This window comes from Lepus europaeus, chromosome 5 (genome assembly GCF_033115175.1).
Source record: "Lepus europaeus isolate LE1 chromosome 5, mLepTim1.pri, whole genome shotgun sequence".
In the NCBI taxonomy this organism is placed as follows: Eukaryota; Metazoa; Chordata; class Mammalia; order Lagomorpha; family Leporidae; genus Lepus; species Lepus europaeus.
The window spans coordinates 39,466,943-39,491,649 of record NC_084831.1 but is presented as its reverse complement, the minus strand read 5'-3'; the positions used below and the strand labels follow the sequence as shown (position 1 = coordinate 39,491,649).

Genomic DNA, 24,707 nt, shown 5'->3' with positions numbered 1-24,707 from the left:
CAGTGGATTCTAAGACTCAGTATCACTAAGACGTAAATTCTTCTCTAATTGACCGAGACATTTATCATAACTTCAACCAAAACTGCAACTTCTGCAGATTTTTTTCAGAAATGGACAAGGTGGTTCTAAAATTTGGAGGAGAGCTGCCATCTGCCATCCTTGATTCTTGTTTTTTGCACATGCAAAATTTAACTGAAAATGGGTCATGGCTCTCAATGTAAACTTTGAAACTGTAAAACTACTAGAGTAAAATAAAGCAGAGAAAATCTTAGTGAACTTGGGCTTAAATAGGATACAGATTATAAAAGGCAGTCAATAAATTAGATTTCTTCGAAATTAAAATATTTGATGCTGAAAAAGACACTGTTAGGGGGCAGTGTGGTGCAGCAGGTAAAGCCGCCGCCTGCAGTGCGGCATCCCATATGGATGCCAGTTTGAGTCCCAGCTGCTTCACTTCTGCTCCAGCTCTCTGCTATGGCCTGGGAAAGCAGTAGAAGATGGCCCAAGTCCTTGGGCCCCTGCACCCACGTGGGAAACCTAGAGGAAGCTCCTGGCTCCTGGCTTCAGATCAGCACAGCTCCGGCCATTCAGGCCAACTGGGTGGTGAACCAACGATGGAAGACCTCTCTCTCTCTCTCTCTCTGCCTCTCCTTCTCTCCGTGTGTAACTCTGACTTTCAAATAAATAAATAAATAAATAAATCTTTAAAATAAAAAAAAGAAAAAAGACACTGCTAAGGAAATGAAAACACAAGTTACACGCAGGAGAAAGTATTTACAACACTATATTTGACAGAGCACTTAACTATAAAATACATATTAAAAAATTCACAACTCAGTAGCAAAACATCAAACAATCCAATATAAATGAGTAAAGGACTGGAAGAAAGGCTTCTCCAGAGAAAATGTACAAATGAGAAATAAGCATATGAAAACACATCCAGCAACATCAGTCCTTCCATAAATGCAAATTAAAACCACAGTGCGATAGCACGACACACTCCATGAGTGTAACTTCAAAGAGTGGTAAGATCAAGTGGAGGTAAGGATGGAAATAACTGGAACTCCCCATTGTTGATGCCTGACACACTGTAAGTGCGCTGACATGTCATCAATTAGTCACAGTGGCTAGCAGTGGCAACTGCTATGAACATGAGCTATGCACAAAACGGAAAACTCTGGCGTAGTCTCTGCCCACATGAAGCCTCTGTATAACCACAGTCCTTCCCCGTGTATGATATAATCATTTGAACCCACTCTCCTTTTTTTTTTTTTTAAAAAGATTTATTTGAAAGGCAGAGATAGAGAGAGAGAAAGAGAGAGAGAAAGAGAGAGAGAAAGACAGGTCTTCCATCCACTGGCTCACTCGCCAGATGGCAGCAACAGCCGGAACTGTGCTGATCTGAAGCCAGGAGCCTCTTCTGGGTCTCCCACGTGGGTGCAGGGCCCCAAACACGTGGGCCATCTTCTGCTGCTTTCCCAGGCACATTATCAGGGAACTGGATCACAAGTGGAACAGCTGGGACTTGAACCGGTGCTCATTTGGGACCTGGCACTGCAGGCAGAGGCTTTATCTACTCCACAGCTCCGGCCCTGAACCCACTCTTTTAAAGACTCATACTTCCCTAGTGCTGAACTGGTACCTCGTGTTGAAGCTAGAAATGGTTATTTCAGCCACATAGAGCATCACTGGGAAGTCTTAAGGAAAAGAGACCTAGAACTATGAGGAGAACAGTTGACACTGACTAGATTAGACCACGAGCTGCTGATTTGAGAAGGGGAGAAAAAGATGGGCACGTAAGACACTGTGGACAGATTAGGAAGGAGTTCAAAGGCAAAAACAACAACAAGCAAACCAGCTTGACTACACGTGGGCAGTCAACAAAACTTCTGCCACTTTAGAGGCTGCCTGGATTCCAAGGCCCCTCCCTGTGAAGACAGCGGTGGGACAGTGACACTGCATGGGTCAAAGACAGGCTAAGTAATGGTAAGACCCAGCACAGCTCCATCCATCTCCATTCACCTCAGATCCCTGGGCTTCTAGATGTTGAGTGAATGAGTTCATAAATGAATGAATGAAAAAAAACTATGGGATGTTGGTATCATTTCCAGACACAAGGAATTAAAATACTCAAAACCATTTAGGTAAGTAGTGGGAGAAAGAGAAAAGACGTAGGGTAACTGGGCTGCCGTATCCAAATCTATGAATATCCATCATGAAGAAAATACAGGAGGTTTGCTCCATGTGCTCCCAAGGGTTGGAACCAAGAACTAGCGAGTATGAGCTACAGCTCGGTCGATACATGGAACCAATGCACAACAGCTTCTAAATGTTGAGAGTTGCTTAAAAGTGGAATTGGCTAAGCAAGAGGCCATAAGCAGCATCCAAGCAGCTACTTAATAAGACTGATGAAAAGGGGTTTTAAGCACCAAATGGGAGGAGCAGAGAATGCAGACCAAATTCTGAGTTGAGAAAATAGTGAGGTGGACGTAAGGAGTTTGAAGGGAAAGAAGGATATTCAAGTAGAGGAGAGATCAGATGGAAAAAAGTCATCAGGAAAATCCCTAGAGACAGAAAGTCAGCCGACATCCCTTTCCTGGGCCAGGCAAGAGCCAAGGCGGCCTACGTATTTGAAGAGTGCGCTGATGTGCCGCCAGAGCTGCCACTCACCAGCGTGTCTGGAGCCTGGGGAGCCAGGCGCAGACCTGGCCGACTTCCTGGGCACACGGCTTGACAAGTGGAGCGCTGGCTGGATCTCAGTGCCCACTCAGCTACTCAGCGAGCTACCCTACTGCTCCATGCAGGGGCGCAGGGCACCCCCATGGCACAGACGTCTCCTCCACGACGTCTTCCATAAGGGACCCAGTGGCAGGTGACACTTGCAGCTTTTCAGCAAAGCATGGGACTATTCACCCTAGAACAGGAGGCACGGTCAAGGCCTCCTCTTCTAGATGTCATCACCAAGGATCACAGCACGACCCACGTGGCCCTTCACAGGCCACAGAGCGCCCTCACCTCCTCAAGGCTCACAACAGGCCCAGGAGCCAACCACTACTTTGGTCTTCACTCTACAGAGGCGCAACCTGAGGTCTGGAGGGATCGAGCTAGGGAGCCACGACGGCTTTTCTCACACCGCGTCTGTGTTACGGTTATGAACTCTACTGCTGTATAAATGTGCAAGACTTTGACCCTGCAAGGGTCGGTATAGAAGGAAAACACAGAGGCACACCCACCAGGGACCCCACCCATCCCACGGGCACTCTCTTCCGCTCTGCCTGTGTGCCCCCACTGCCAGCCTCAGTCACTTCTCCTTGCCTACCCCCGCCTGGGGCTTTCATTCCAATGAATGCCAACTTTGGAGCCACGTCCTGGCCTCCTGTTCTTGGTTCTCTCCTACTGTGACCCTCCCCACAGATGATTCCCCTCTCGCCAAGCCCTCCCCTGGCCAGTCCCGGGAACCACCCTGCCTGACCCTGTCCCCTGTGGGCCTGACCGGCAGCTGCTGAACCTACCTTTGCACTCAGAAGGCTCGTGCTGAGTCGTCCAGTTTCTTTCCCAGGGTCTCCCTTGTTCACAGAGGGAGCTGCTTCCATTAGACACTCAGTCCACAGGGCAGAGCTCAGACTACAGCCAGACTGGAGCCAGGACTCCAGGCTCAGGCTGATCGGTGGTCAGGGCTGGGGCTGACCAGTGGCCCAGGCAAGGGCTCAGATCTCTCTCCAGGAGAACGCTGGAAGATTCCACCGAGTGATTTCAGAACAGCTTTATCTGTGCGAGTGACTCCCAGCCTGGTTTGCGAGTCTGCTGCCTGCCCTCCTGTAGGAACAGAGGCAACACCCGACGAGGGAGCCCCCTCCATTGTCTCCGATCTCAAGGCTCTTTCTTCCTCTCTATTTCTCTATTTCCAGCGACCTCATCTCTCTGGGGTCAGAAAGTCCTTGCTCTTGGCAAGATCCTCACATTTTTAAAAGGGTCTCCATTCACCCCAAGCTCTTACCTCACCTCATTTCTTTTCCCCTCACTACAAAACTTCTAGAGAGAGTTGTCACTGTCTCCACTGTCTTGCCTCTCTGTTTATTCTCACCCCACCTCGCCTGAGCGTCCATCCCCAGTGGTCCAGGGAAGGGTCTTGCGTTGGCTACTCTGTGGGTAAACCCAGTGGTTACTTTGCTGTTTTATTTTATTGGCCGTCTGAACACCTCCCTCTCCTGGTCTTTCTCCCTTGTCCTTCTCTTTTGATGGACACATCTTTTCCAAACTTGAGCAAGTGTCCTGGGCTTAAACTTAGATCTTAGTCAATTTTGTCTGTCTGTCTCGTCCTTACAGCCCTTGGCTTTAAGTATCATCTTTGTGCAATGAATCTAAATTTATCCATCCAGCCTTCCAGCCCTGACTGCTCCCTGGAGCCCCAGGCTCACTTCTAGGCTGCTTTCTTAACACTTCCCCTTGGGTCCTAGTGGGCAGTGCACGCTTCACGTGGTCTGCACTGGGACTCTGGATGCCCCCGGACACTCTCCCAAAAGTCTGCTCCTCCCTCAGCCTTTGCCATCTCAGATAATAGAACCAGTTGCTCAAGACAAAAACCTCCTCATCATCCCTGCTTCCTTCCCTCCCTCACCCCACATCATATCTGTCACAAGACAGTCACTCCTGGCTGACTCTGTGCATGAACCAAATCTCACGCCACCCCTTACCCTGGTTCCTCTTGTTCCATGACAGCTGCCCTGGGCCCAGACACCATCATTTTCACCTGCCCATTGCCCTTCTGTCCTCACTGAGCTCCCTAGATGTCCCACTGCCACCCCAACATTCTGCACGCTGAAGCCTGAATGAGCTTTAAACATGTGGATTGGGCCGGCGCTGTGGCGTCACAGGTTAAGCTGCTACCTGTGATGCCAGCATCCCATATAGGCACCAGTTCCTGTCCTGGCTGCTCCACTTCTGATCCAGCTCCCTGCTAATGGCTTGGGAGCAGCAGAAGATGGCCCAAGTGCTTGGGCCCCTGCCACCCAAGTGGGAGACCTGGAGGAAGCTCCTGGCTTCAGCCTGGCCCAGCTGTGGCAGTGGTGGCCATCTGGGGAGTGAACCAGCAGGGGGGAAGCTTGCTCTCTCTCTCTCTCTCTTTAAAAAAATAAATTTTTCTTTGAAAAAAACATGTGAATCAAATCACATTACTTTTCTTTAAAAAACCTTCTGTAGCTCCCCAGCAAAGTGGGAATTCAAATTCCTGGCCTGGACCTATACAACCAGACTCCACGGGGCCCTTCCTGTCTCTCTGTTCTTGGAATTTCTCTCCGGAGGACCTAGGTCTGGCTTCACTGGGCTGCTCTCCGCTTCCTGAACACACCAAGCTGACTCCTACCTTTGCCTCGTGGCTCTGCAGCCACGCTCTTTGGTCCAAACCCTGGCTCTGCCACTTCCTAGGACATTGCTTTGGGCAAGTTTTCTCCCTGTGACTCAGTTTCTTCAAGCTCCCTCACAGCTTTACTATGAACAAGAAACACTCAACACATTTAAATGCAAGACAGAACAGTACCTGGCTTATAGTAAATGCTCACTAAAAACTAGCAGCAGGGATGGGCATTTGGGACAGCAGCTGAGTGACACTGCTTGGAACGCCCATGCGCTACCTCTGCTTACCTGCTCCATGTCCCTGCTACTCCACTTCAGATCCAGCTTCCTGCTGGTGTGTACCTGGGAGGTGGCGGGTAGCACTCAAGTATGTGAGTCCCTGCCACCCACATGAGAGACCTAAATTGAGTTCCTGTTTCCTGGCTTCAGCCTGGCCCAGCCCTGGCTGTTGTGAGCATTTGAGGAGTGAACCAGTGGATGGAGGACATCCCTGCATCTGTCCCTCTTTCTGCCTTTCAAATAGAATAGGGGAGGAGCCAGCGCTGTGGCGCAGCAGGTTAAAGCCCTGGCCTGAAGCGCTGGCATCCCATACGGGCGCCAGTTCTAGTCATGGTTGCTCCACTTCCGATCCAGCTCTCTGCTATGGCCTGGGAAAGCAGTAGAAGATGGCCCAAGTCTTTGGGCCCCTGCACCCACATGGGAGACCTGGAAGAAACTTCTGGCTCCTGGCTTCTGATCGGCTCAGCTCCGGCTGTTGTGGCCACCTGGGGAGTGAACCAGCGGATGGAAGACTTCTTTCTCTGTCTCTACCTCTCTTTGTAACTCTTTCAAATAAATTTAAAAAAATAGAATGGGGGGGGGGGGAGAGTAATGATTCTATAACATCACATAGCAACCCTGTAAGGAAGGAGGTCTCAGCCTTGACCCGGCTGGCATTTGGGCTGGGATAGCTTTTGGCTGGCAGGGAGGCTGTCCTGCGGGTTGTAAGCTCTTTTACAGCATCCTGGCTTCCGCCCACTACATACCAGTAGCACCGCCCCAATTACAGCAATCAAAAATGTCATCAGTCGCATTGCCAAACAGCCCTGGGGGCAGGGAGGGGAGCAAAACCACTGCCATGATGCTTGCGCCACCCCCGCTTGACAGATGTGACACTGGAAGTTGACAGAGCCTAAATGACTTGCCCAAGGTCCAAGTGGGGAGCAGGGGTCCCAGCGCCTGTCTCTGGGCTCCAGCTTACATGCTCTGTCCTCCCCAGCTGGCTGTACCCAAGGCCCTAGCCCCCTGCCCTCAGCCTGCTCGCCTCACGCCCTCACAGATCCCTGCTAATTACACAGCAACGTAAAACTTTATATGTGGTTTGTTATTTTATATCCAGGAACATGGTCCACAGCCTTCATTACATAAAGCAGCTGTGTGTGTACTTGGGGTCTAGGTGCTAGTTAGCGGTCAGCGCGACGGGGTATTTTGTTTCAGGCAGTACATTTCTTTCCCCCTTCCCATACCTCTATTGCATCCCACACAGAGGAATGGAGCCACTCACGGCTCAGGCTGAAGGGAAAGACAAGCATCTCCTGCGTGACAACCATCCCATGGGTCTAACTGGACCTGGGGACACAGCCCAGCAACTGCCATGTGCCCCCCGGGACCGTGTGTGTGTGTGTGTGTGTGCGCTGAGAGGCCGCACACAGTCTGGCCTGTGCTCCCTTCCCGTCCAGGTGTTGGAGGAAACTGGAGAGAGCTGGACCGTGCAGGTGTCTGAATCATCAGCTCAGGGACTGGACTACATCACACCCCCCTTTGAGCCAAAGCTCCCTCGTCCCCATAATGGGGATAAAGTTATCTGTCACCGTCGCCCAGGCCCTCTGGATGAAGGACCTGCCACAGCTCTGCAGCAGCCCCCATGCCACCGGCCCTGCCGTGCTCTCAATGCCATGCCTTCAGCATGCCCTCTGCTCCCAGCACCCCCCTTGCCCTGGATGCCAGCAAGGCTCTTTCCATGGACGAACTCGTCTTTTCCTGCACAGGCTGATACAGATCCTCCCTCCTGGAGGAAGAGGCCCCGGTCCCTTCTTCTGCGTCTCAGTGCCTGAGCCTGGAGTTCCACAGCAGCGTCACCTCGCTCACCCAGCCCTACGTGCTTTTTGCCACTTGTAAATCACTTTCCCCCCTTTCATTTATTTGGCGAATACAGTGTGTGTTCAAGGTGCTGTTGGGGAACAGCGGTTGAGCCGCCGTGTGGGATGCTGCATGCCACATTGCAGCGCCAGTTCAAGTCCTGGCTCCTCCACTTCTGATCCAGCTCTGATAATGCAACCTGGGAGTCAGCAGATGATGGATGGTTCAAGTGCTTGGGCCCCTGCCACCCACGTGGGAGACCAGGATGGAGTCCCAGGCTCCTCCTTTGGCCATTTAGGGAGTGAACCAGCAGGAAGATTTCTCTCTCTCTCTCTCTCCCCCTCTCTCCCTCTCTCTCTCCACTCCCTCTCTGTTGCTCTGCATTTTAAGTGTAGGAAAATAAATAAGCTTATTTTTTTAAAAAGGTGTACCAAGTGGTGATTTAATACACGTATATGAAGGTACTTCAAATAGTTCATGGAAAATGCAATTAAAGATCAGTTTATTTTGGTGCAAAAAAACAAGTCCAGGCATACAAGGGGTTTTCAAAAAGTTCAAGGAGAGAGCTATGCATAGATTTCAATGGTTTTTGCACCACAATAATCTTATCTTTTAACTCCTTTTTTTCATGAACTTTTTGAAGTGCCCTCCAAGATCCTGTAATGATTATTATAATCAAGTTAATTAACACATTCATCGCCACCCACACTGCCATTAAGTCCTCAGACCTTGCTCTCATTATCATTAAAAGTTTGTATTTTTGACCATTTCTTGTACGCTCTTGGTGGGAATGCCAATCAGTGCAGTCATTGTGGAAAACATTATTGAGGGCTCTCGAAAAATTACAAATAGAACTACTACAGCTCCAGCAACCCCACTTCCAGGCATAGCCACAGGAAGTGGAGCAAGTGCCTCCTTGGGACACCTGCACACTCACGTTTGCCGCAGCACCATTAGCTTACATGGCCGTACCCTGCCCCCACCTCTGTGGTTTCTCTCTTGTGCACAGCTCCCCTTGCCCACTCGGGGAGCAGCAAGAGTCGAGACACACCTGTGCTGTCACACCCCAGAGCCGCCCTCCAGAGTGAGCGGAGGTGGTCTCCGGATAGCAGATGAGCAAGGCCCTTCCTGGCACAGTCTAGTCCCTGCTCCTCTCCAGTAGCCTCTGTTGGCACTGTTTACAGCCAAACACAGCCCCAGGCCACGGCACATGGTGTTCTCATTGCCCAAAAAACTCACCCCCCATCCTCCCTCTCCCACTGCTGCCCACCCAGAACAGTCAGCTGGCACCTCTCCTGCCCCTCCCTCCCTGCCAGCGCTGGGTTTCCTTTTCCTCCTCTGCTCCCTAGAGCCTCCAGCTGGCCGGCACCTCTCCCTTCCTAAGGGCAGGCTCCCCGGGCCCAAACCAGGGCTGCCTCCCTGTGCTCGGCAGCATGGGTGACCTTGGCTTTGGTTTCTGTATTTAAACAACGCTGTCTCGCATTGCAACTCTAATCCTCCACTGCACTCCGCGTCCTCGGTCGGGTGCCGGTTCCCCACTGCCGGGGGCGGCACCCTTCTCTGCGCCTCCCTGCCTGCTACATCTTCCCCTGCGCTTTCCCTCACTTCAGACTGCGCCCAGCAAGGTCAGCCCCTGGGGCATGTGGTCCCAGACTCAGCTTCCCTTCTCCCTCACCCCCAACGGCAGCCACATCCTTCAATCATGAAGGACTAACTTCCAACCCAGGCTGGGCCTGGAGAAGACAGGGCCCAGGGGCCAGGCCAGGCCCATCTACTGTGGCCAATGGCCAGGTGATGACCTGGCGGAAGGCAGCCTTGGGCCCGGAGCAGAGCTCCTTCTGTGGAGCCCCTCACCTCCCTGCCTGCGAGAGACGCCCTTCGGCAAGGCCTGGGCTCCTGGCTCCGCTCAGAGGCAGACTTTGTTGGTTTAGTTACGCTACAAGGCTTCTGCTCCTGCTTGGCCGTTGGAGCCTACAGATTCCTGGTACCAATCTGATTGAACAACTTAATTAAAATGCAATAAAAGGCAAGTGGGCAGGAAGTGCCCTAGGGGAGGGGGGGAGCCCCGGGGAGGCTCTTGAGCTTGTTCCCACTGGAGGCATGGACCCCAGTCACCCTCAGGTGAGAAGCTGCCGGAGCCATCACCTGCCTCCTGCACTCCTGAGGCCTTCGTTCTGTCCCCTGGGGCCCTGCGCTGCTAATTCTTTCTCCTTCCCTCTCAATCCTGGTAATGTCTTCCCGGAGACAGAACTGCGAGCCACACCATTCGCCCGGGGTTAATGTGCCCACTCTGGACATTTCCTGTAAATGTCACCCAACATACATCCTCCTGCCGCTGGCCTCTTTGATTTGGTGTAATGGTTTCGAGATGGCCCCGTGTGATAGCACGTGTCCGATCATATTCTGAGGAGGCATCTTCCCGCTTCTAAGTCTCACTCTGATGCGGCACCTACTGAGGGCATGTCCACATGAGACACACAGATGCGATGCAGGGTGGTAAGGATTACCAGCTTCGCTGCGACACGGCCGCCTTCCCAGTTAGCCTAGGAGCGCCTGCACACTGCTGCCCTGCGCGCCTGCTAGCCACAGCCAGGGCCCGTCCCCACATGTGCAGTCCACGTCCCCACATTTGGAGCAGCCTGCCCAGTCTGCGTCCACCGCGTCCGCGGACGTTGGGTTGGCCGAGCGGGGCCTCGGCCTCGGCGCCCTCTGGCGGCCGCGCGCGGAAGCGACGGTTCGGCGCGCAGCGGGCGAGGGGAAGGGGGAGGGAGGGAGGAGGAAGAGGAGGAGGAGGAGGAGGCGCGGGCAGGGGAGGAGAGGAAAAAGTTGCGCTGGGAAGTTTGGAAAGTTGGGAAGTGGCTGCTGCGGGCTTCGCCTCCCTCCGCGCGTGTGTGAGGGAGCGAGCGAGGGAGCGAGAGGAGCGAGCGAGCGCCTGCCATGCCCATTAGACCCCGCCTCGCCGCGCCCGGGCGCCGAGCTCGCCCCGACTCCCTGCGGCCCGGCCCGGCCCGGCGCGGCCCCCCGCCCCCCGCGCCGGGTCCTCCCCTCCCCCCGCCCCGGCGGCCCCAGCCCCCCGCCCGGCCCGGCTCCGCGCCGCTCTCCCGCCCTCCTCTCTCCCTCCCTCCCGGCCGCGGAGCAGCATGGCGGAGCCCGGGCAGCGGCCGCGCGGCCGCCCGCCGCCCCTCTGAGCGGGGCTCGGGGGCCGCCGGGCGCCCCGGACCCGACCCCCGCCCCGCCGAGCCCTCCGCCGCACTTGTCCCGCCGCGCGCCCCCTGGAGCGCCGCGCACCCCTGGGACCCTTGCGCGCCGCGGGTGCCCAGCATAACCCCGGGAAGCCGGCGCGCCCCTGGACCCCGACGTGGCTGGGGGACCCCTGCGCACCCCGGAACCCCCGGGCTTGGCCGACGGGGCCGCGCGTCCTGCTGAGGGGTGGCGCGCTTCCAGAGGGTCCCCCGCTTCCCACAGACGGAGCCCCGCCCCAGAGGGACCCCCAGGTCGGGCAGGGACAGCCAGCCACGCCCCGAAGGGCTCCCAGCATCCCGCGGCCGGCGTCCCGCGCTCCCTAGGAACCTCCGTGCCCAGCTGGGGGCTCCCCGCCCTGCCGAGGGCGCGCTGCCCGGGAGGGTCCCCGCGCCCCCGCGGGCCCCGGCAGGATGCACGCCGCCGTGGCGGGGCCGCTGCTCGCCGCGCTCCTCGCCGCCGCCCGCAGCCCCGACGGAGGAGAGTGCCGGCCGCCCGGATCGGTGAGCGAGCGCCCGCCCCGCCACCCTGCCGCCCGCCCGGGCGCCGCTGTGGGTCCTGCCTCCCGCACGCACCTCCGCCCCGCCGGGCGCCCTGCGCTCGCTGCTGCCTTGCCCGGGCTGCGGCCGGAGCCGAGACGGGGCGCTCGCTCGCCCGGTTCCTCCGTACGCGGACGCTCTCGGGCTCTGTCCCGGACGTCGGGTCCTGCCTGGACGTCTCCGTTCCCCGGGCCCCTCCTGGGCTTCCTTCTCTGCGACTCGTTCCCCCTTTGCCCACCGGCCTCTCTGCCCACGCGGGGCCCGGGGTCTATCCGCCACTCCGCGCCCTCCTCTGCCCCGACTTCCACCCAACCCCTCGCCCGGCGCGGGCTTGCCTCCCTCTCCCGGTCCTCCCACTCTGACCTCGGGCAGTCTTCCCCCGGTGCCGGTTCCCTGCCCTCTCGCGCGCGCTGCGGCCGGGGACGCAGCTCGAACTCTTCAGGTGCCGCTGCTTCGTGAAAAGCGGGGAGACCCGGGGGTGGGGGCGGGGGAGGCAACGCCAGGACCTCCTGGTCTCGCATTTCCTGGGGGTCCCATGTCCCATGGTTCTCCTGCCTTTACTTCCAGCACCAGGAACCCTTAGCCTTCCCTCGGAGCCCCCTCCTCCCCGCATAAATGAGTGCACGGACGGACGGTAACCCCGCGTGGGCAGCCGGCAGTCCCGGCAGATAGCAGGGAGGCAGGGGACCCTGGGCGAGGCGCGCCTGGCCGACCTCCGTGTGCGGCCGCCGGACGCTGGCTGTGTGCTCGGGCCACGTCCACCATGTGTGGTTTTCAGTAGGGTCTGGTCCTGTTCAACGCACTCACCCGTCCCAACCTAAGCCAGAATTGGGCAGAAAAATGTTACTGGTTGATCTAAATCTTTCTAGTGACCAGTGGGCACTCCCCGGATTTTTCTGGATGGCCTCTTACCCGCTGGCCCTGATGGGGACCTGGAGAAATGACCCACATCAGCAAGTCCTTCTACCCCTGTGCGCACGCACGCAAGCAGGCAGGCAAGCAGGAACACTGCTGGTGGGAAGTAGGAAGGGACAGGCAATGGGGTTGCAGGCCTGGGTGGGGGGGCAGAGAGCATCCGTTTCTTGGGCCTCGGCTCTGGACTCCTCTCCTCCTAGACCTGGCCCTGCAGGGTCTGAAAGCACTTTTCACCCCTGGTCTCAGCTGGTGGAGCACAGTGGCTGACACCCCCACCCTGCCCTCCAGAAAGAAAACTCTATCCGCCCTGAGGAATGGCAAGTAGCTGTTTAAATAGGTGTGCTATTTTTACTAGGGGTTCTGCTCTCAAAGTGCTCCTGGCGTGTATCTTCTAATGGTTGGATTTAACAGTTCTGTGACTTCCTCCCTCTTTGCCAGAGCTGGGCTTGTGGGCCACCGCCCCCCCCCCTCCCCAGGAAACACCCGGGGGCAGGTTTGGCTTGGCCAAGCTTGAATATTCTCAGGTGCCGTGGCAGCCCTTGACACACAGCAAAAGCTACTCCTAGCGGGAGCGTGCCTTCATGGCCCACTCCGCTGTGCATGTGGGTCTCTGAGCTGTCGGCCAAGCCCCAGCGCAGGTCTCTGCCTTCCATGGCCACCTGCCCCTGCCACCGCCGCTCTGCCCCAGCGCAGGTGCCTCCAGCCTCACTGGCCGTGCCTCTCCTCTCGCCCTGCAGCAGAGAGACCTGAACTCCTTCCTGTGGACTATTCGGCGGGACCCCCCAGCCTACCTGTTCGGCACCATCCACGTCCCCTACACCCGCGTCTGGGACTTCATCCCGGACAACTCCAAGGCGGCCTTCCAGGCCAGCGCCCGCGTCTACTTCGAGCTGGACCTGACCGACCCCTACACCATCTCGGCCCTGGCCAGCTGCCAGCTGCTGCCGCACGGGGAGAACCTGCAGGACGTGCTGCCGCGGGAGCTCTACTGGCGCCTGAAGCGCCACCTGGACTACGTGAAGCTGATGATGCCCTCGTGGATGACCCCTGCGCAGCGGGGCAAGGGGCTGTATGCCGACTACCTGTTCAACGCCATCGCGGGCAACTGGGAGCGCAAGAGGCCCGTGTGGGTGATGCTCATGGTGAACTCGCTCACGGAGACGGATGTGCGCTCCCGCGGGGTGCCCGTGCTCGACCTCTACCTGGCCCAGCAGGCAGAGAAGATGAAGAAGAGCACCGGGGCCGTGGAGAGGGTGGAGGAGCAGTGCCATCCGCTCAACGGGCTCAACTTCTCCCAGGTAGGCAGGGGGCGGCCCCGGCCCAATGCCGGCAGCCCCTGGGTGCCTCGGCACCTCGGCTCATGGTGCTTCAGTCTGTGGGGTGGCACTCTGGTGCTGGGGTGCGAGGAGGGGAAGCCGGCGTGTGCCGGGATTTGGAGTAAAGATTTGGCTGTGCGCCTCCGCTTCGGTGGCTACCTGTTAGGGACGTGTGGTGCTTGCCTAAGCAGAATTTCCCTGGGAGCATGAGGCTGATCAGAAACAAGAGGAGGGTGGTGCTGGTTGGCTTCAGGTTTTTGCAAGGCCCTGATGTCTCCAGGGCAGGGGTCTGTCCTGAGGGCATGGTAGCGTGGATGCGACCAGAGGCACATGTGTGGGGGAGGCGAGGAAGATGTGGACTGGCCAGTGCCGGGCAGCTGTTTGTGGCTGAGCACTGCCGCCTCGGAGTTTGGGGGCTTCATCGTTTTACAGACGTGCGTCGGCTTAAAGGTTGGTCATTCTGACTTCTGAACTCCAGGAATGAGGGCAGAGAGAAGGGGAGGCTGAAAAGGGTTAAAGTCTCTGCCTGCCAGAGACCCGAGCCAGCCAAATGTCCCTATGGGCAGAGGTCACTCGCAACTCACTGGCCCCAAACTCAGCTCTGAGGCCCTGGGAACAATGTGTTCACATCTGTGCCTGGAGATGGGGCGAGCAGGCCGCCCATGGCGCAGGCAGCCCGGTGGACCGGCCAAGCCCGAGGCTAGCCCCGGAGCGGGACCTGCAGCTCTTCACCAGGGAAACAGCGGCAGACAGTGAGCCCCCTTCTGAGGTCTCTGGCCTTTGTTTGTCCAGGGGAAATGCAATATGGTCCCCGGGGAGGGAAGAAGCCGGATTGATTTGCCGGCCAAATGAAAGGCATGTTTGTCGGTTCTCCCGCTGGCTCTCCCATAATTGTGGAGTCCGTCCCCAGAGGGCCCCAGTGGCAGGAGAACTGGGCAGTTAGTCACGCCCCGCGGGGCTCTGAGGACGCCTGACTCCTGCTCCACGGGGGAGGATCCGAATATTCGCTGGCCCTGTGCGGATTCCTCTGAACAGAGCGGCTTCTCCCTCTGAAGTGACTTCTCCCTTGCCGGCCTCCAGAGCTCATAGCATCTGTGCCGGCCCCCTGGCGCTCGCCGCCCATCTCGGCACACCCTCCTTATAGGAACCCCGAGGACGCCCCCAGCGTGTGGAAGGGACCCGGGACCTCTGGCCTTCACCTGCCTCTCTTAGAACCGCACAGCTCTCCCTCTTCGGGGCCTGGAAGCGATGCGCGAGGGCTTTGGGGGCTTGGAAGGCTGGGAAGTGCGCGTGAGGCTGTGTTTTCCGAGAAGTTCCCAAGAGCCATCCATCGGGGCCGGGAGCCTGCTGACAGTCCCCAAAGCCCATGTCTGAAGATCAAACAGACGCCAGTGTCTGTGTCCTCACGGCGCCCACCCCCTCACCAGCCCGGACCCACTTTGCAGGCTGTTCTTGGGTCTGGCTTCTCGAAAGGGCTGCAGAAAGCAAGCCTGGAACAAAAGAAGACAGGGCTCTTGGTTCCCTAATCCACAACGCTTCACCACCTGCCGCAGCATCCAGCCGCGCCAACTTGTCCTGTTATCATTTTGGACGGAGGTGATGAAATCCCTCCTCCTCCGCCTTGGGCAGCCTTGGGTGAACTGGGAGGGCCCAGGTTCCGGAGGCCGGGCAGATGGGGCGTTAGGGAGCCCACAGTCCACAGCCAGAAATGCAACAGCAGCCTTCTCAGTAAAATTGCATGTGCGCGTGCACGGCTTGATAGGAACATCTGTGATGCATTATTGTACCAAAATATCTGTTAAGTGCATCAGATTTTTATTTTTTCTTTCCTTGCAGCATTACTGTTATTGCAAAATATTTGTGGGGGGGGGAGTGAGAGAAGAAGGTGTGCAAAAGAAAGCTAAGATGAGTGACTTTTTGTGTTGTTTGTGTTAATTTGGGTGTTTTTAAAATTTATATAGTTTTTTTTTTTGTTGTTGTTGTTGTTCCTGGACAAAAATACCACACTTTTGCTCACTAAGTGGAGAAAGCAAGCTGTGGTTTGGGGAGTCCGTGCGCTGGAGAAGGCATTGAAAAAGCTTCCCCTACCTTGCATGGCTGGAAAGATCGGGTCTATTGATAGGTTTTGGTCTTTGATTTCAAAATAAAGCAAAGGTGCGAATGGAAGGTTCTAGATCCAGCATCACTGTGGCTCTGCCATGTGACCTTGGACAAGTCAGTTCTCTTCTGTGGGCGCTGCCGTCTCCGTCTGTGAAATGAGACACTAGCATTAGGTCATCTCTCCAGCCCCTTCCAGCCCTGACATTCCATAGAATGATTCTAATCACTTCCACGTGCCACGCGCCCTCCAGGAGGCTCCACATGCTTTTCCATTTCGGCAAACGCTCTCAGCATCCCCATGGTTTTCTTAGCTGGGCACCCAGAAAGGTCGAATGACTCGCCCAAGGTCACATGGCTGCCAGGGACCGGAGCGTCGTGGGCCTGACTCTCTGGGAAGGGGTGCTCTTCCTGCCGCCCTGGGCTGTTTCCCCTCTCTCTAGGCTTCTGCTATCTGCCTGTCTTCTTCCTTTAATTCTTTCTTCTGTCTCTGCCTCCCATTGAGGACTTGAGGGCTTAAGCATTGTTTCTGGGAGATATGGCACTTGTAGAGAAATTACTTCCTTTGACTATGCTGTGGGAGTGGGGATGGTGCAGGCCTGCCCAGAGGTTTCTCTGACGTGCCGTAGCTAGCTCAGCTTTGCAGACGGACAGAAGACAGGAGACTGGTGGGCAGGTTTGAGGCCCAGCCCCAGCACTGAAGCCATAGACTCTACCCAGCGGGGCAGTGCTTCCCGACTTTCCAGGTTGAGCTGGTCACGTGCCGGGGACGTTGGATAGGGTGGGGCCGGTAAGATGACCACCTCCACGTGGGTTCCGTGCCTGGCAGAGCACGGGCTGTGGCAGGGCCGAGGGAGGGAGGAGCAGTGGGACGAGCAGCAGCCTTGCCTCTGCAGCCGTATCTGCGGTCCATCTTTTACCAAACAAAGTGAAGCTGGCATATTAAGAGGTGGGCTGAGCCTCACCCTTAGGCACCTGAGCACACCTGAGCCTGGCATGTGGATCTTAGCACCATCTTGGCCTAAGCAGATTTCCATCGGCTCAGCCTGCTGCCCCTCCGGCTGCCTCTACCTCTCCCTCCAGGAGCCAGACCTCTCCTTCCCTGACCCACTCTGTGCCGAGGACCGTGGCTGAGGAGCCCCCAAGCCAGGAGGTTCTCTGAGGTCTGATAAGAAGACGAGGACCCTGCCATTGCATGCTTTGTCGTGCGTGCTTTGACAAACACACTGCGCCGACGCATCCCAGGTGTGTGTGTGTGTGTGTATGTGTGCGTGCATGCTCGGGGGCTGAACACCAGGCCAGGATGTGTGTGTGTGTGCCTGCGTGCTTGGGGGCTGAACACCAGGCCTGCCACAGGTGTCCAACAGCCTGTGAAATTCTGCAGGCCCCTCCCTAGTGATCGAAAACCATGTCACCATTCGTGGTTTATCTTCGCTCCTGGCGCTGCCCTCCTCCTGGAGGGACTGCCGAGTCGACTGTCACAGCCAGCGTGACACAGTTGGGCCAAGTGGACTCAGGATTCCAACTCAGGTGTCTGAGCTGGAAACTGCTTTCTGTTTTTAATAGTCAGATGGCACTCTCTGGTGAATGGTGTGTGTGTTGGAGGACGGGGGATCCTTTCTTGCTAACAGACAGTAGAGAATAGAGAGAACGCGAACACTGAAAAGTGCTGAGACGGATTTTCTCCCTAACTTCTTTTTTTTTTTTTTTTGGACAGGCAGAGTGGATAGTGAGAGAGAGACAGAGAGAAAGGTCTTCCTTTTTGCCGTTGGTTCACCCTCCAATGGCCGCTGCCGTCGGCGCATCGCGCTGATCCGAAGCCAGGAGCCAGGTGCTTCTTCTGGTCTCCCATGCGGGTGCAGGGCCCAAGCACTTGGGCCATCCTCCACTGCCTTCCCGGGCCATAGCAGAGAGCTGGCCTGGAAGAAGGGCAACCGGGATAGAATCCGGCGCCCCGACTGGGACTAGAACCCGGTGTGCCGGCGCCGCAAGGCGGAGGATTAGCCTGTTAAGCCACGGCGCCGGCCTCTCCCTAACTTCTAAGTCAGATCTCAAGGTAATTCTAAAATCGGAGCTCCCCGCTGGAGTGCGTCCCCGGCTTTGCAAGGGACCGCTGTGAAGACGGCCCCTGCCCCGTCCAGGCCAAGCCTGCACAGCGGAAGAAAGACCGGTCTCCTTGCCTGTGCACGGAGCTCCTGTGCCCTGATGCCAAGGACCACCGGTAAATATTTGGAGAGTGACTGAATGGATGAATGGCCAAGCGGCCAGAGCCCAGCCTGTCCCCTGTGGAGCACTGGTGAGTGTAGGAAGTGAGTCGGCAAAGCCGCGGTGGGAGGTCCCTCTTAGATGCTCCGCGTCCTTCTCTGAGGACACAAAATGTCTGAGTCGTCACGTGGGTTGTCTGCATGGGCAGCAGCCACTGCGTACCTTATGCCAGGGTTGGGGGCTCATAAACAACGCATTTCTTTTTTTTTTTTGACAGGCAGAATGGATAGTGAGAGAGAGAAACAGAGAGAAAGGTCTTCCTTTTTGCCGTTGGTTCACCCTCCAATGGCCGCTGTGGCCAGCGCATCGCGCTGATCCGAAGCCAGGAGCCAGGTGCTTCTCCTGGTCTCCCATGCGGGTGCAGGGCCCAAGGACTTGGGCCATCCTCCACAGCCTTCCCTGGCCATAGCAGAGAGCTGGCCTGGAAGAGGGGCAACCGGGATAGAATCCGGCGCCCCGACCGGGACTAGAACCCGGTGTGCCGGCACCGCAAGGTGGAGGATTAGCCTGTTAAGCCACGGCGCCGGCCACAACGCACTTCTGGCAGCCCTGGAGGCTGGCGAGGGAAAGGTCAGGGCGCCAGCAGGTCCGGGTGGTGAGGGCCACTTCCGTCTGTGTGTCCTCACGTAGTTGCCACGGAACCCAGGCTACCGAGGCCCTTAGGAGGGCTCCACCCTCGTGACCTAATCACCTCCAGAGGCCGAGTGCCTGCTACTATGTGGGAAGTTCAGATTCAGAGCCGCCACCCACCCGCACCTCGCCACTGCCTTGCCTGGGACTTTGGCCTGTCCTCTCCCGTCTCTGGGCCAGCATCAGCCCTGCTCTGGTGTCTGGGCCTCTCCGCTTCAGTCCCCACGTCTTGGATGGCCTGAGCCGACCTGCCCTGGGATGTGGAGCCTAACGTAGCCAGTGCTGGGCTGAGCTTGCAGGTTTGGCCCCGTCGGGCCCCTGCTGCCACCGACTTGTCTGGAAGCCTGTTGGTTCCCGTGAGAGAGCCTGCCGGTGCACACAGCCCCAGCCCTGGGTGGCATCGTCTGCTGGACCCCTGCCCAGCCCGGATCCTCCCCTCCACTCCGAGCCCTCTCCCGCACTCGCTTCCTTGCTCATTCAAGCAGAGCACCTTCTTGAGTCATGCCAAGGCCGGATCTGCAGGGTTCACTACCTGAGCCTGCACCAGTGGTACCTGCGAGCCCGGGAGGGGGGTGTTGCTCGTCCTGTGTTACAGCAGTGGGCACTGACACCAGTCTGTCCTGTGTCCTGTGTCCTGGTTTTCTGTTCTCCTGCCTTCCCTTCCCGTCACTCCCTGCCATCTCTGGGCCTGCTTCTCTGATTTCCTGTCCTCCAAGAGTGGGCATCTCTGAGCCCTGCACCCTTGTCCCAGCCCGCGGCACTCCGTGTCCACAGCGTTAGACCCTACCCCGTGGCCTGCCAGCAGATCTGTGTGCCCACTCCAGGTGGCAGGGAGCGAACTGGGCACGGAGACTGTGCTGAGAGTGTCTTCCTGCTCCTCCCACCGCAGGGTCTCCCACCCAGCACCCTCTGCCACACCCCATGGAAGTCCCTCGGGTGAGCCCTTCTGTGTCCAGATGGATGTCTGGAAGGAGGCCCTGCTGGCCTGGCAGGCTCTGTCCGCCCCTCTCCATCACCTGCTTAGTCCACTCCTGAACACCTGAGGTCGTTTCTGGAGGCAGGGGAAAAACACACTTAGAAACAGGCGCACAGAGTGCCCTGGGACCTAGGTCAGAGAATGAGTCCCTGAGGCCAGAGGTGGCCAGGAAGCCGGGGCATCCTGGAGTCTCCAGTAGGGAGACTTGAGGCCTAGAGACCCTCCCAGCAGCACCCGGCCTCCGGCCCAAGAGACAGCAGAACAGCAGACCTGGGGAATCCTCACGTCGCGAAATCCTGGCTTCTGCGCTTTGAAGAATTTTCAGCTCTTAGGCAGGGGCCCCTTCTCAGGGATCCCTGGGAGCCCCATCCACAGACCTGTCGGCCCTCCTTCCCATCCCCACCAGCTCTCTCGTCCCAGGCCAAAGACGGAAAGCCTGCCCAGCAAAGCGCTTTCTGATGGAGATAAAAATGGGAGCGTGCCTGTGTTAATGGTTCCCATTTGGACATCTCTGCAAGCCAAGAGGAGGTCGCCTGGTGATGCGGCTTCCCCGGGAGGAAATGGAAGGCGGCCACCGCCGCTGCCTCCTGCCAGCCCTGCTGACGCTCCCCCCCCCCAACCTTGACTTTGCTTCTACCTCGTATCCACTTCGCTCCCTTTTATCTCCCATCACTGGCTCTCTGTCTGCCCACTTAATCCACAGGCGGCCACTGGCCCAGCCTTCAGCTTGGCTCGGCGGCTGCCCAGCCGTCTCGCCGAGCTGCTCGCTCCTCCAGGATCTGCAGGCTGTGTCTGGGCCGGGTATCCCGATACCACACTGTTGCCCGGATCTTGGAAATGCCACTGCCTGGCTGGGCCCCTCCCTCTCCAGGAATTTCCTCCTTTTCTCTTCTGCTTCTGAATTCGGAGACCTTAGAAAATCAGCTCCAAGCCCTACCTCCTCCAGGAAGTCTTCCTAGAATGTTCCCAGATCTAATCTGCTCTGGAAGACTAGGTTCAAAGCTTTCCCTAATGGCCTAGCCACGCATAGTTTTCCCCTCCGTGGAATTCTTCATGGCAATTTATGACATTCTTTAAGCACTTATATACTTGACTTTGTAATTATTACTTAGGCAGTCTTTCTTTCCTGGTTCTACCCTAGCTCTAAATGCGCTCACAGCTGATTACAAAATTAGACTGAATGTGCTCCAGTCCTAAAGTTGGGGCTTTGTGGCGAATCCCGTGGTTGGGGCTTTGTGGCGTATTCCGTGGTTGGGGTGTTGGCATTTCTGGATGCTGAAAGGGGAGCCTGTCTTGGCCTCAGACTTGCCGCCTGAGGCTGCTATAGGGGCCCATTTGTGACACCCAGGGGACCGTTGGGTGGGTCCCTGTCTGTCCAGGGGAGTTGTGTTGTTTTCTTCATCTCTTACGTACAAGCGAAGGCCCCGGGCCCCCACCCCCCAACTGGAGCCTTCACTTGCTCTCTCTTGGCCTCTGCTCTCCAGGGATGCCGAGCTGCGCCATCTTCCCTCCTCCCTCTCCCATCCACGCCTTGGTCCTGCCTCCGTGCCTTGGCTTATGCTGTTCCCTGCACCTCCAAGCCTGCCTGCTTTCTCTTGTCTGGCTGACTCACTGCTCAGACGTGGGAAGGGCCCCTGAGGGCGGTCCACGTGCTCTTTGAACAAATGCTGCTCTGTGGCCACGCCCACCAGATCGCACTGCCACCGGATTATCACCCCGCAGTGGCAGTGTAGGTGCAGCCACATGCTTGGATTTTAGCACCGTGTTTGGGAAGGACAGGAGGTCACGAGAAGAGGTCTGTCAAAGCTCGGACCCTGGGGCCCTCGCTGAGTGACAGCCCAGAGCCCTAGGTCACGCACAGTCTCTTCGTTTGCCCCCTCTGCTGGATTCTGTGAGCCCCCTCCCTTCAGTCAGGCCAGGTGGCTTCCTGCCGGTGCGCAGAGCCCACCTGACCACCCACCCTCCCCCCTGCAGCCAGTGCCCGCGTTCCCCTGCTGTGAGTGCACGTGGAGACTCTGTCCCCTTCATACAATTCTGCCTTTCCTGCCCGCTGGGTCAGGGCAGGAGCAAGCACTGCGCTTGCCTTACCTTGTGAGCTTACGTGCTCTGTACAGAGCTCCTTCCCCCGCTCCCTTATTTAGAGGAACCTCCTAGACCAGGTCTGCCTTTTGAGCCCAGAATCAGTCTTTGAATACATCCACACATCTTGCTGCAGACTCAGCTCAGGGCTCCCCGCCCTGGAAGGCGTCCGGGCACATGCCCAGAGCCCGGAGTCAGTGCTTATTTAGGAGCGTACGTCACCTTGGCTGGGTACGTAGCCTGCCTGGGCCTCGGTTTCCCTACCTGTCGGCATCAGGGGATTGCAATGAGAATGCGTCGTGTAAAGCATTCAGTACTCAGTGGCTTCCAGTTCACAGTTATTTTCGTTTTTAAGTATGGTCATTGTACGATTTTTAAAGTTTTTGTTTGTTTTTGTTCTTACTGTGTGTCAGACGTGGGGTATGTGTGGGGTATGTGTGGGAGTGACCAAGGACAAGGTGGTATGGCCGCATGCTTCCTCGCCTGGTAGGACAGGGAGCCGGCACGGTGAGAGCCACGGTGGCCCGTGTGCGCCATGTATGGTGTGTTACAGGAGAGCGGCTCCTCTGGAGATCCAAGCTGGGCATCTGGAAGGCAGCCTGGAGGAAGCCAAGCTGGAGCCTAGGTGGAGGGAGTGGAATGTTAACTGGGCCAAGGCTGTGGGCTTCTGGGCTCAGGGCACTTCAGGTGCCTATGCAAGAGGCCAGAGCGTGAGTGTTGCACCTGGGGGCAGTGTGCGAGTGAGTTCCGCCCCTCACTGCGAGGTCCTCTGAAGCCCCTCCAGGCAGGGCACCCCACCATGCCCATCTCCAGGCAAGGGAGGGGCGGCATGCTGCTGTGTCCTTGGGCTTCGCTGGCTTCCGCGCACGCGCATGCAAGTGCCGGTTCTGGGCAGGAGCAGTGAAGGCGGCGGCTGCGACCCCCCGGGGTCCCGCGAGGAGCTGGCACGTTGGGGTGAACCGCATCCGCACTCCTGCGCCGGAGGCAGTAGTTGGGCACGCGGCCAGCCCTGCCCCGGGAAGCCGGGGCGCAAAGATGAAAGGCTTGGGCGGCTTTTTTTGCCCTCCGTTGTCCTCTGTTTAAAGGATTTACCTCCTTCCTCCGTCAGATTATTTAAAGTTTCCTGGCCAGTGTTATCTCCTGGGGACTTAATGCACCGCCAGGCTGGTGGTAATTTAAGCCCTGGGTTGCACTGGAAAGCCTTGTTTTAGAAAGAAAGATACAGAGAGAGAAAGCCTTTTGGACAATCTCTCTGGCTCGTGTGTCCGGCCTGGTTCACATGGTTTCCCTTTCCTGAGCTGCTTGGCCTTGAGCTGAGACATTGGCAGTGAGGATCCCAGCCACTTGCATTGCCCTTGGCAATTTCCAGAGCCCCTCAGCTTGTGCTAGCAGGTTGCCTCCTGTCCCTCCACAAGGAGGACTCCACAAAGCGGGGCGGCTGCTGCTTGGCCCTTCCTTTTCTCGCCAGTATGATTATTGAGCTCAGAAAGGGGCGGGGTTTGCTGTCCCACAGGGTGTCAGGAGTCGGGACTTCCGGTGGCCCTGCTGACTCCAGCAGGTGAGGGTGGCATCCACTTCTTGTTGGGCACTTTTGAGCTTCAGCTCTGTCCCCGGGGCTAAGATACAGCTGGAGGAGCTGTGGATGGTCACGGGATGGGTAAACCGAGGCACCCTGGACGTCGATGGTAGCCATGCGGTGGCGGTGCGTGGGCCTGGCACTCTGGAGCCAGCCATGCCAAGGCCTGCAGGTGATTTTATCTCTTCCTGCCTCCATTGGTGTGGTGTGCAGGGAGGATGGTAAGAAAGGCACGTGGTCTTCCTGATGGAGGCGGCATTGAGGGAGAGCCTTGGCCTTGCAGGTTAAAAAGGATTGGGGCCCCTAGAGCTGGAGGGGACGGGTGGTTCTAGGATTGAGGAGACTGCCGATGTGGAGGGTGCACAGACAAAGCCTTCCTCTTCCTCCTCGCTCCCCCTCCCTCTGTTGGCTTTATCCCTTTCCTATCTGTCCCCCAAGACACCCACAGCTACTCTGTGCCTGTTCTTGCTGGACCTCACGTTTATCAAGGTAAATTCCTAAAGCAATCCTGAACGGTAAAGTATTGTTTTCCCCATTTTGAGGACATGGAGGCCAAGTCGTTTGTGCAAAATGACGGAGCCGGGACTTCAGTGCAGACCTTTTGATGCTTTAAGAAAGAGCTGGGCTGGAGTTGCAATTCCGGCTCTCCCGTTTGGGCCGGGTGGCTCAGCTCTGTTTCCATGTCTGGAGGGATGGGGCTCACAGGAGCGCTCACCCCATGTCGTGGTTGTGAGGCCTCAGTGAGTCACACAGCCCAGCAGCGCCTGGTGCATGGTAACGGGCTCCGCGTGTCAACTCGGGGGCTGGGGGTTGAGTAGCAGTCACTGTAACTATTGTTACTGGCCCGTGTGCGGTCTGAGTCCCGAGTTCATGAAGCCCATCCCATAGAAAACATGGCTTTTGATTCCTTTGCCTCGCATGTGCAGCAGGGAGGGGTGGTTGTGGGCCTCATGGGAGCTGTGTGGTCCGACCACACCCAGAGCGTGGTCAGCTTTTCCTGACCATCTGCGCTGTGCGCTGTCTCACTGTGCTCCTTCTGCGTGGGCTTCCCCACGCTGCTCCTGCGCTGTTCCCAGAGTGCGGATGTAGCAAAAGGAGGGATGGGGCCCCCAGCTGGAGCCTGACTCAGCCATGGGTTAGAGCCACGACTGGGGCCTCTCCATTCCCAAAGCATCCTCTTCCTCCTCGGCCACACAGGGTGGGTGCTGGCAGCAGCAGCTCTGTTATGGGGACATTCGAGCTGCCTGAAGCTTGGGGAGGCCTTGGTCAGCCAAGCGGCGTGCACTCCTGGTAGCCCCGAGTGCTCCTGTGTTTCTCTCCTTTTCTGTCTGAAAATATGCACTGCACCTTCATGAATTCCTTTCATGAACTCATTCACTCCTCTGACCAGCTCTGCTGGAAGTGACGCCGTGTCGGGAGAGAGGTTCAGAGCTGACAGTGGGGCTGGTGGGGGCTTTTAAAAAAAGCTTATTATTTTCACGCACCGGAAAGGCAGAACAGAGAGGGACAGACAGACAGATGGACAGACAAATCTTCCATCCACTGGTTCATTTCCCAAGGCCATGACAACCAAGGCTGGATCAGGCTGAAGCCAGGAGCAAGAC

The 24,707-nt window shown here is 57.2% G+C and overlaps 1 protein-coding gene across 1 annotated transcript in view; it reads left to right on the top strand.

The window, feature by feature from the left end:
* Window positions 1–11,123: 11,123 nt before the first annotated feature.
* The window catches only part of TRABD2B (TraB domain containing 2B), a 208,136-nt gene continuing 194,552 nt past the window's right edge, over window positions 11,124–24,707 (top strand). Inside the window, exons 1-2 of the mRNA XM_062191290.1 lie at window positions 11,124–11,213; window positions 12,902–13,462. Coding sequence (XP_062047274.1) covers window positions 11,124–11,213; window positions 12,902–13,462 — 651 coding nt within the window. The remainder of the gene's footprint in view (window positions 11,214–12,901; window positions 13,463–24,707) is intronic.